The sequence below is a fragment of the Polypterus senegalus genome, chromosome 4, assembly GCF_016835505.1.
Source record: "Polypterus senegalus isolate Bchr_013 chromosome 4, ASM1683550v1, whole genome shotgun sequence".
NCBI lineage: Eukaryota > Metazoa > Chordata > Cladistia > Polypteriformes > Polypteridae > Polypterus > Polypterus senegalus.
The window spans coordinates 49,743,470-49,756,007 of NC_053157.1; the positions used below are offsets into that span (position 1 = coordinate 49,743,470).

The 12,538-nt window shown below is 36.0% G+C and overlaps 1 protein-coding gene across 5 annotated transcripts in view; it reads right to left on the reverse strand.

The window, feature by feature from the left end:
- agtpbp1 (ATP/GTP binding carboxypeptidase 1) overlaps positions 1-12,538 on the reverse strand; it is a 287,469-nt gene that overhangs the window by 32,765 nt on the left and 242,166 nt on the right. For all 5 annotated transcript variants that reach the window (XR_005633318.1, XR_005633317.1, XM_039750596.1 and 2 more), the window contains exon 25: positions 3,808-3,968. Coding sequence is in view for 3 of the 5 variants with exons in the window: in XM_039750596.1 (XP_039606530.1) it covers positions 3,808-3,968 (161 nt within the window). In the remaining 2 variants the exon portion in view is untranslated. The remainder of the gene's footprint in view (positions 1-3,807; positions 3,969-12,538) is intronic.

Sequence of the window (12,538 nt, forward strand, 5' to 3'; positions counted from 1 at the left end):
CATTCTTTGTTAAATTCCATTGAAATATATAAACTGATTTTAACTTATCAGAGCTTTTGAAAGTTTCGGATTGGCTTTTCTACTTAATACAACCACCTTTATTTAACCAAAAAGAGAAATATAAATGAATTAATTCTTAACATTTTAAACAAAAAACATTAACAAAATGACTTGACCAGTCTGACCTTGGCGATAATAAAATCTTCTAAAATACTGCCAAAATGTCACACATGACAAAGCACTGTAAAACCATACATTTACCAACACCCCCACAGAAACACAATCTTAGCTTTTCATGGCCAGAGGAGATGCAAACTAGCTAGCCATGGATTCCCAAAGGTGAACAAATAGCCTGTTCAGGGAATTTTTTCTTTCAACTGCATAAATAGATCCAGCTGGCACTAGCACAGACTGTCTAAGGTGGGCCAAATGACCTCTTTCTCTTTCTTGAATTTCCTATGTTTAATGTGCTATTCATATACACGAAAACTCCTTAGCAGACTTTGAACCCTGATCATACATGGCTAAAGGCCACTAACCTTAATGAAAAAGAAGAATCATTTATAAGATTGTCATTAAAAAGCAGTAAGTGTCTGCTTAAACAATATGTTCCATAATAAACTGTTATGTTGTAAATAAAGCTGGAGAATATTGGTAAAAAAAAAAAACAATGGTGTTATTAACTAATAACAGTGTTAATCAAAGGTGGAAAGAAATAAAGAAATAAAAAAAAAAAAAAAAAAAAAAAGCTAGAAACAAAAAAGAGAATCTACTACTATTATTATCATTATGATGGAATGGTAAAAACACAATAATAATAGTGCATCCAGAAAAAAGCAAGGGGGTGTCTTTCTATGAAAGGAAAATAAAAATGAGTTTGCCATCTGAAATGAAGCTGGCACATAAGAATATCTACAATCCACAATTCAAAGCAAAGTTGAAGGGTTCAAGAATTCAAACAACTTTTTAAATCCACTGCATAAATTATTCAGGCCCCTTCACTTTCTGCAGTCTTTAGTGTATTCTACATTTAATTTTAAATGGACAAACTTACAGTTTTTCCCCCATCAATCTAATAACCTATAACAAAAAAAGCACAAATATATAAATATACAACCTAAAATGTGTGTAGGAAGTGAAGGGGTATGAATACTTTCTGAATCCGCTGTACTTGTACCCTTTAGCATGGAATGCATTTTTGAAAATATTCATTTCAAAACTGACAACGCCCTTCAATTACCAGGAAAATCAACATCAGTAAAACAAAATTCTGAACAAATACCATAGTGGAAACAAAAAGAAAATATTGTAATTATTACAGTGATAGATGAAAGATACTCTATATAAATAATTGTTATACTGTTTATCATTAAATATATGAAAATCTGATCACTACTTCAACATCGACCCCTAATCATCAAATAATACAGAAATACTACTCTTTATATGTAGCACATAAAACACTAAAGAAATTGCTGCAAATGTCTTGGGATGGAAAAGCTTGGTACACCTATTGCTTAGGCATCTCGTAAAGGTGATTACAATTTGCAAGAGACATGCCAAACAAAAGGCAAATGATTAACACATCATTACACATTACAATTAATGGTGTACTATGCTTCTACTGGTTCTAGGTCTGGGCATTTGGTCAACTATGAAATCTACAATATATAAGACAATACCGGAGCAAAATATGTAAATGAGTCTTTTAGGACTATAGTACTTCAGAATACTTGAGCAGATTGATAAATGGAATTAAAAGAGATGTGTGCTGATTAATACAACACCCAGCATTACATACTGTTGAAAAAGCAAAAAAAACATATTATACAAATGAAGTTTCTCTGGGTTTGAAGAGCAGTCAGAATCTCCTAGTCATGATAAAAAATTACACACAAAGAATTGCATGTAGTCACATCTACCAATCTATGTAACAGCAGGCACTGAGAAGATCCATTTATTTACTTTTTAACTTACATGTTTTGTGACTTTAAAAACAAATTATAAAGTACCATAATTGCATGAGGTGAACACAAACTATTAATACCATAGAAATGTGAATCTCTTTTCCATATGTTCAAATTATAAAAAAAAAAAAAAAAAAAACAGCCTGTACTTAATTTCTCTCAGAACTCACAAATAGCTTATTTAATTTTGTCTGCAATATTCCTCATCCTGAAATATAGCTTGAAATAAAACTGTTAATCGTCAAAGTTAAATGGGCGGGCTCTAGCACATACTGTGATCTGATTGGTGAATCATTTTCTGTAGATTGTTCATACCTAATTCAATATGTCTCTGCTAGAGATGGAGGTAAAAGAAACAGCACAAGAATTATTTAGAAAAATGCTTACTACTGCCATTGAAATGGATTTCGCCAAAGCAGAAATTACAATGTTGGTGGCCCTTTTGGACCATGATGTTGATGAAACTATTTTTGAAAACATCAAAGAACTAGTGCAACGGAATAGGCAACACGCCAGTTCAGGTGACAAAGTTACCTGCCCAGGATGCCTATATTTTTTGATACATCAATAGTACACTTTTTAATGCAGTTTAAAAGTACAACAGATTGCAGATCTTTATGGTATATCAGAGCAGACGATCACAAGGTGAATCAGCCAGCGCGAGATATGGTGAGCTGTACCTGTACCAGTTTAGGCAAACTAATATTTTGAACTGAATATTTGACCCTTGTTTTTCGAGTCTAAAGCCTGGTGTATATTCACAGCTACTTTTTCAAACAACTTTACAGCTCTGATGAGTGGAAAACAAGATACTTTCTTATATACCTAATGGATTTGTGATATTCAGCAGGCACTTTAAAGGTTTTAATCTCATTTAGCCATCAGACATTTAGCATTTTTGTGATAATGAGCACCCTGATTTAACCCCTAACTCAAATGCAATTTAATTGAAGTGTGCTTCTTGTGAGAAAACTGTTACAAGTTAAACGGCCCAATGTGACTTGCATAGTGTCTGCCAGGTAATTTGACTAGTTATTGAATTAGGCAGGAGCAATCTACAGAAGACAATTCATCAATCAAAACACAACTTTTATGAGTGAAAGTGACAGTTTTATTTCAAGCTGTATTTCATGATGCATTTGGAGGAATATTACAGACAAAATTAAATAAACAGATGCACATTTATCCTCACACATTTATTATGCTCACATTTTACAGTATTTGCATTTATTTATTTAATTCTATCAGAAATATTTCTATATATTTTCCCCCCTATACACATATAAATACACTCATAAATATATACTCATATATACTACAACAGTGCCTAAAATAAAATTACACATACATAATAAAATGTTTATCTGCGTGTTGGTTTAAAAAAAGCATACTGTGATTTAAAAAAAACTGTGAGTAAAATGTATTGCTAAAGTATAAAAGACTTTTAAAAGTTTACAGATCTTGCTGCATTACAAAAGATACTTACATTACACATCCTTTTCTGATTTATATCTTAATCCAGAGTGTTCAAGCAGAATGTTTTCAGAAACAAAATGATGTAGTATGAAGTATTTTGTCTCCTAAATCTACAATTGCCAATCCACCACTTCTAAATGAATTAGAGAGTAAGGAAGCAACCAGGTAGCTAAACTGCATAGCCTCCTTGTGATTTCAAAAAACTGCAGCATATTAGATTTACGTTTATAACTGTCTACAGCAGAACTACAACCACAAGCAAGCAGTTGTAAATGGGGAGGAAGAAATGAAATACCCAAAAAGAAAAAATCAATTTCCTTTAAAGAACATTCATTTTGAATAAAATCGTAATCATTTGGCTTACCTTGTGATTTTACAGCTGGACTCAATTAATTCGGTGTCAATATCTAGGAAATGGGAATTGGGTCTATAATCCAGTGGTGCGGTTATTTTTTTCAAACGCAGAAGCCCAACACAAAACTTTGCTCCCATCTCCTCTAGCTCCTTTGTTCCAATTTGAAGACCCTAGAAATTGAAGCCAATAGTGCATTGTCTATTACATGCATGTATTACATTTACAATATGCAAGAAGGACCAACAAAAAGGCTGCAAAAAATGTACGAGAAGCATTTAGCATGCGGTATTAATGACTTTTCTATCATAAATGTGAAAATAGACGACAACGGAAAGGAACAAAAAAATTAATGGTAATGAAAACCAAGTTAGAGGTGAAATTCTGATGTAAGAATTAAAAGGACTTGAAAAGGGTAGTAGTTAGGAGAAATAAAATACAAAAATCAGCACTTTAAACTGCTGTGGAAGGAAGAATTAATTTGTGCGATTAATTTTCTTCTATGTTTTATATACTGGCTATTTCAATTAAAATTTGAGGCTTCATGAGAAAAAGCTTTGTTTTTAACCAATAAAAATCTCTCATTCTCCTGCCTACACATATTTTTAGGACACGGGAAAGACTCATGACTAAGAACACTGGTGTATCTTAAAGGAGTTCTGGAAATAACATGGATTTCTGCAGCTCCTATGATGCATGTCATTGATATTCTGTACTTGCAGATAATTAGGTACTGTACATATTCTTGAAATATCCTAAATAATTATAAGGTTGATAGAGGATTCACCAAGGGCGCACCTTGCTCTATTCCTTCATGGGTAATATATCACAGCCACATGCAGATTATCCAGTTCAAAGAACTCAGGGTTGCATCTCTGCTTTCTGAAGGCATTATTTGTTTGGCTCTATCCAAACGTAGTATCTGGCACCTACTTAAATACAGTATAAGTCATTTGTGGAGAAATCGTAGTTATAGCCAAGTGGAGAAAGTTTAAAATATTTGTTCTTTGTTCACGTATGAGGTTAGAAGTGATTGTAAAGTTTATCAGTGAATCTGTGTTGCAGTATTAGAACTGTAGGCATCGTAAGAGATTTTAAGGATAATGCGGGATTAAATCTCTTGATTTAATTGTCAGTCTATTTCCCTATCTTGCCTATGGCAATGAGCTTTGAGTAACGACTGAAAGAACAAAAAGGATATATAGTATAATTTTCATGAGGCAGCTAATTTTCATGTAGGCATCTAGGGAAAAAGACATCTGGTCACCAGAAACTGAAAGTGTGCAGGAACTATTCACTGAAAGGAAATGTACAGCTATGCTATAATGCAAACATCCCTGGTTGGCAGTACAAGAAATAGCAACAAGGAAACTTGTGGCACATCCAGCCAAGTATTGTGAAACCACTTTCTATTTTTAGAACCAAAAAAGTCAAAGTTGGTGGTCATAAATGTCTCACACATGTTCTGCCAGCAAAGGGAAAAGGTGCTGTTTTCATGTAGGTATTCCCAGGAGATGGCATCTGCATAAGGATGTCGATTATCAAGGTAGAAAATGGCTCCATGATATCCTGCCAGTACTCAATGTATGAAAGTAACTCCTCAATCTGCTCTTAACAAACAATGAAATATATTAGCTATTATAAGTGATGGAATTAGACACCAGCTTCATTATCTTCAAGAGGTGTTCTTTTTAAGAATGTTGTTCATGCCAGTTACTTGCGTGATTTTTATGGTTATCAGCCACAAAACAAACTCTTGTATCTGATAACCTTTCCTCAAAGATAAATCTTTAATGAAAATTTGTCAGTTTAAATAATGCTAGTCTAAAGTTGCTGGGAATTACAGTTGACAGCAGTGAGTAACCAATGGTAGACATCGCAATGAACACTATGAGTATAGTTGCATTGTAAGCACTAGGACTAAGAAAATCACGGATGCAACTGCTGTAATGATGTTCCTATGTGTCACTCAGATCATTCATGTTAGACATACGGTATGACTTTTTCCATAAACACTGCAACCATTGTGTGAACTAACTACCCAAACTCAAATTTGAACTCCATTAAACTGATGTACCATTTTTGAGGCATTCTAGCTCTGAAGTAGCACCAGTATAAGTGTCCCAAGTGCATCAAGACCTGTCCCTGTTCAATTATCGCTTGTCTATTGCAACATTCAAACAGAAGTCAAAACCATAACAGTTCCCAAAACCTAATCATTTGTAAATAAGTACATTTCATGTAACTTTCCAATCTGATACAAATAAAAATTTAAATGCTACTTTTAAAAAAATTTTAAGTTTTTAAGTTTATTGAATAGTAGCAACCTGATGTTTGCAACCAGGTGTTGTAGCCAGAAGACTGATGCTTTCCTTTTTAAAGGAATGCTCACCACAGGAGAGGTTTTTTGTAAATGGTTTCATCTTAGAGCTATAAAGAATGACTTAGTCTTCAGTCTTCTTCCAGCTACTCTGGCTTCAGTTGAATAGTATGTGTCACCATGACAAAAAGAGTGAGCAAACCAAGGTGTGGTTATTACTACTAAGAAAAACAAATTAATTATCTTACTATTTAGATAACACAATTAACGCAATATCCCTTTTGAAGACCAATAATCCAGAGAAAACACAAACGGATTTTATAGCTTAACAAGATGGGGTAGATTTTCTTGGGCTCTCTGAATAAAAATGGATGTGATTTTTTGAAGTATTTTATTTCATTTATGTGATAAAAATTTTTTATATATATATAAATTTATTTATTTAATGTATATATTTACATTTTTATTAACCAAAAATGTGACTCTTTGCTGATGCTAAGAGTACTAACACCCCCCCCCCACACAGTTCAAAACCAATTAATAAAAGAAAAAAAAAATCAGAACATTTTGAATTCATACCATTATTACATATTTTTTACAATATATTGATTAGTTAAACTAAAAAGTTTTTGTATGTATGATGTCTCCTCAACAACACTTAAGACCACAAGATGCTAACGTCTGGAAGCAGCAGATATAATAATGACATGCAGATCACATCTGTGTAAACACACTGCAGAGATTTCACAATAACTTGACCTTGCTCAAAAGCAAAAGACCGGAACACAGGCTCCACCAGACCACAGGGTAAACAGATTTATCAAATTAAAATTGAGAAGGCGCCACGAGAGATTATACTACATTTTATATAGTATATATACATATATATATATATACAGGGAGTGCAGAATTATTAGGCAAGTTGTATTTTTGAGGATTAATTTTAATATGGAACAAACACAGTGCTATCAGTCAATCCAAAATGTTAATAAACCTGAAACCTGAATGTTTCACAACGGAAATGTGAGTGTGAACATCATCAGGGGAATACATATGTGCGCACAATTATTAGGCAACTATTAGTGTGCAGATTTATTATGCAACTAAAGGAAAAATGAAAATTTTCCCATCTCACTTGTTTATTTTCATCTGTTATAGTGAGAATAATAAACAAACACCTCAAAATTTACAAATAAACATCTCTGACATTTAAAAAAATAAATCAATCAATCAATGACCAATATAGCCACCCTTCTTTCCAATAACAGTCATAAGCCTTTCCATTCATGGAGTCTGTCAGTTTCTTGATCTGTTGACGATCAGCTTTTTGAGGAGCACTGACTACAGCCTCCCAGACACTCTTCAGAGAGGTGTATTGTTTTTCTCCCCCGTAAATCTAGCGTTTAAGAAGTGCCCACAAGTTCTCGATAGGGTTTAGGTCAGATGAGGAAGGGGGCCATGTCATTATTCCTTCATCTTTAAGGCCTTTACTGGCTGGCCACGCAGTGGAGAACTTCGATGCAAGTGATGGAGCATTGGCCTGCATAAAAATCATGGTCTTTTTCCTGTATCACTGTTTGAAGAAAGTGTCTTCAAAAAACTGGCAGTAGGTTTGGGAGTTGATTTTGAGTTCATCTTCAATGCAAAAGGTCCAACTAGCTCATCTTTAAAAATACCAGCTCATACCAGTACCCCACCTCCACGTTGGAGTGGAGCTCTGTGCCCATTACTGATCCACAGGTCCATCCATCTGGTCCATCAAGAGTCACTCTCATCTCATCGGTCCATAAAACCTTTGAAAAAATCTGTCTTCAGATATTTCTTGGCCCAGTTTTGACGTTTCAACTTATGTTTCTTGTTCAGTGGTGGTTGGGTTTCAGCCCTCCTTACCTTGGCCATGTCTTTGAGCACTGAACACCTTGTACTTCTGGGCACTCCAGGTAGGTTGCAGCTCTGGAATATGAAAGTACTGGAGGATAATGGGTTCCTGGTAGCTTCACGCTTGATTCTTCTCAAATCTTTGGCAGCTAATTTGCATCTTTTGTTCTCAACACGTTTCTTGCGACCCTGTTGACTATTTGCAACAAAATGTTTGATGGTTCTGTGATCACACACCAATATCTTAGCAATTCCAAAAGTGCTGCATCCCTCTGAAAGACTTTTACAATTTTTGACTTTTCAGAGTCAGTTAAATCTCTTTTTTGGCCCATTTTGCCTGAGGAAAACTAGCTGCCTAATAATTCTGCACACCTTGATATAGGGTGTTGATCTCCTTAGGCCACACCCTCCCTCATTACACAAATACACATCACCTGGCGTGCTTAAATCCAATAAGCATTCAAGTTAATACAGCTTGGAGTTGGAATATACGCATTAAAAATGATGATATGGTCAAAATACTCACTTGCCTAATAATTGTGCACAGTGTATGTATGTATGTGTGTATGTATATATATATGTGTGTATGTATATATATATATATATATATATATATATATATATATATATATATATATATATATAAATATATATATTAGGCTTGGGCGGTAAAACGGTAATATGGTATCCGGGATCTAAAAATAGCAACGGTGTCAGTTTCAATACCGTTATACCGTCATAAAAACAATGCACTTATATAGGAGACAAGGATTAAATATTAAATATAATTTATTTAATGCCTAAAAATGCATATGCGATGCGTGGTTGTCATCACGCGACAGCGTGGAGGAGAAAGAGAGAGGTGGGGAAAGATGGCGAGTCGCGCAAGTGACCTGGTCTCAAAAAGAACACAACTTCTGCAGTTTGGCAGTATTTCGGTTTCGCCGAACGAGAAGGAGAGGCGGTAAATACGGACGAGGCAATTTGCAAATTGTGCAACAAAAGGTGACCGCGAGAGATGGAAATACATCGAACCTAAGGTCGCATATACTAAACCACCATCCACTCACTGCTGCGAGGATGGACCCGAGTTCACTCAGTGCAACAGTTTCAACGCCTCTCGATGCAGGACCAACAACATTTAGGTCCACCACCAGTACGCAGCCGGCGATAATGGGGCCTTCGGAAAGCAACAAAGTACAAAAGGGACAGTGTCCGTTGGAAAACCTGTACTGATGCAGTGACAAAATACTTGGCGAAGGAAATGGTCTCTTTCCACACAGTGGAAAAAGTCCTTACGGACATGGTAAAGGTCCTAGATGCCCAGTACGAGCTGCCTGGACGGAAATATTTCTCACAAACAGCCGTCCCACATTTATATAGTAAAGTTAGAGACAATGTTCAAGTGCTGCTGTCAGCGTCACACAGTTATTCCTTAACAACTGACATGTGGTCGCCAGTTAACATGACTCCATATATGTCTCTGACTGTCCATACTATTACACCTGACTGGAAACTTGAATCCAAATGCCTCCAAACTACGTATTTTCCTGAGAGTCATACAGCAGACAATCTTGCTGCTGCGTCAGAGCTGCACTTCAGGAATGGCAACTTGACGAAAAAAAACTTTCAGCCATAACCACTGACAACGCTGCCAACATTCATGCCGCAATCAGGTCCCTGCATTGGCGTGGCTATGCTGCTTCGGTCACAATCTAAACTTGGCTGTCACAAATGGATTGCATGACCAGAGGCAAAACCGAAGCCCTCGGACTATGCCGTAATATTGTCGGGGCCTTTTCACACAGCTGGCAACGTAAGCATGAACTCCACAAGAAGCAAGTGGACTTGGGACTCCCAAAACATGGTCTCATAACGGTAAGCATAAAACGTGCAGAGAGTTCCTCAGGGGCAGGGGCTCAAATATAAAAAAAGGGATATATATATATATAAATAAATAAATAAATAAATAAATAAATGTGCATGCAAATTTCACCAAGTGGAATAATATACGTTAATGGACTTATTTATTTATGCATTCATTTGTTTATTTAGGCCTATTTATTCATTCATTCGTTTATTAACGAATGAATTGGCCTAAATAAAACAATTTTGTTTATTTATGCCTATTTATTCATTCGTTCGTTTATTTATGCCTATTTATTCATTCATTTGTTTATGCCTATTTATTCATTCATTTGTTTATTTAGGCCTATTCATTTAGATAGATAGATACTTTATTTAATCATTTATTCATCATTCATTAATTAATTCATCCATCCATCCGTCGGCAGGACCGCGCAACTCGCTGGGGCTCCAAACTGGCAATGGTGGAGCGAATCCTCGAGCAGGCCCAAGCGATCAGACACGTCCTGTCTGATGACAGAAGGAGCAGCCTGTCCCTGACCTGGCAGGACATGGACGTCTTGAAAGCTGTTCACGAAGCACTGAAACCAGTCGGTGACTTCACTGATATTTTGTCAGCAGAAAATTATGTGACCAGTTCCTGTATCCTCCCCATACTACAGCTCTGCAGGGACAATGTGTTGGCTGCGTCAGAAAATGACCCCCAGCTAACAAAGTCAATCAAAACTGGAATTCTAACAAAGCTGGAGGCCAAGTATGAATCCAATTCAGTGCGCAAAATATTGCGAAAATGCACTTTCCTTGACCCTCGCTACCGTGGAGGATATGAGACGGATTACAACGCATTGGCTGAGACCAAGGCTGAATTACAGGCTGAGATCGTGAGCTTAGAGGCAGCAGGTCCAGTGGCCATCAGAGTGGAAGAGGGAGAGGAGCAACCTGCACCCTCACGAAAAAGATGACTTTGGGGAGTATGCTGCAAAAAAAATCTGATGCAATGGCAGGTCCGTCGGCACCGTAGAGGACCGAGTCGGAGCTGAAATAACAGCCTACTGTTTGGAGCCAGTTACTCAAAGAGACGAGGACCCACTTCTCTGGTGGAAAAATGCTGCGGGCGTTTTCCCCAGATGTCGCGAGTGGCACGAAAGTACCTGTCGCGTCTGTGCCACAAGCACACCATCGGAGCGGGTTTTCAGCACCGCAGGTAAAGTTGTCGGTCCACAACGTGCCCTGTTAAAGCCGGACAAAGTAAACATGCTGGTTTTCTAGCGAAATCTTGAATAGATTGATGCCACTTGCCATTCGTTCCTTTTCGCACTGTGTTTATTTTATTTAATTGATTCAGGTATTTTTATTTGGTTTACGTTAAAAGCGATATTGGAAAGAAGACGTTTTTGTTTAAGACTATTGCTTGGCAATACTTTTATAATATGGATGATGTTTATGTTAATTCAACTCTGGTTGACTGTTGTGGGTCTAGTTGCACTTTTTATAAGCTGCTCATATTTGTTATTAAAAGTTGTTCAGGCGGTGTGATTTAATTTAATTGATTTGTGTATGCGTCTCGCTGGAAAACTGTTCTGGATGTTTATGTTAATTTAATTCTGTTTGACTGTTGTATTTGCACTTTTTATAAACTGCTATTTGTTGCTAATAAAAGTTGTTAATATTGTTCTGCATGTTATTTTGTTATTGTTTCAGTATTAGTGTTTGATATTCAATTTCTGAACGGTTTAGGCACAAGCCAACAGTTTGGTGATGCTGTCTGAGCCTTATGTCACAAATTTTTTTATTATTCACGGTAATACCGTATACCGAGGTAAAATAGGGAGGAGGTTTGACGGTATCAAAATTTGGATACCGCCCATCCCTAATATATATATATATATATATATATATATATGTGTATGTATGTGTATATATATATATATATATATATATATATATATATATATATATATATATATATATATATATATATATATATATATATATATATATATATATATATATATACATACAGTGGTGTGAAAAACTATTTTCCCCCTTCCTGATTTCTTATTATTTTGCATATTTGTCACACAAAATGTTTCTGATCATCAAACACATTTAACCATTAGTCAAATATAACACAAGTAAACACAAAATGCAGTTTTTAAATTATGGTTTTTATTATTTAGGGAGAAAAAAAATCCAAACCTACATGGCCCTGTGTGAAAAAGTAATTGCCCCTTGTTAAAAATAACCTAACTGTGGTGTATCACACCTGAGTTCAATTTCGTAGCCACCCCCAGGCCTGATTACTGCCACACCTTTTCAATCAAGAAATCACTTAAATAGGAGCTGCCTGACACAGAGAAGTAGACCATAAGCACCTCAAAAGCTAGACATCATGCCAAGATCCAAAGAAATTCAGGAACAAATGAGAACAGAAGTAATTGAGATCTATCAGTCTGGTAAAGGTTATAAAGCCATTTCTAAAGCTTTGGGACTCCAGCGAACCACAGTGAGAGCCATTATCCACAAATGGCAAAAACATGGAACAGTGGTGAACCTTCCCAGGAGTGGCCGGCCGACCAAAATTACCCCAAGAGCGCAGAGACGACTCATCCGAGAGGTCACAAAGACCCCAGGACAACGTCTAAAGAACTGCAGGCCTCACTTGCCTCAATTAAGGTC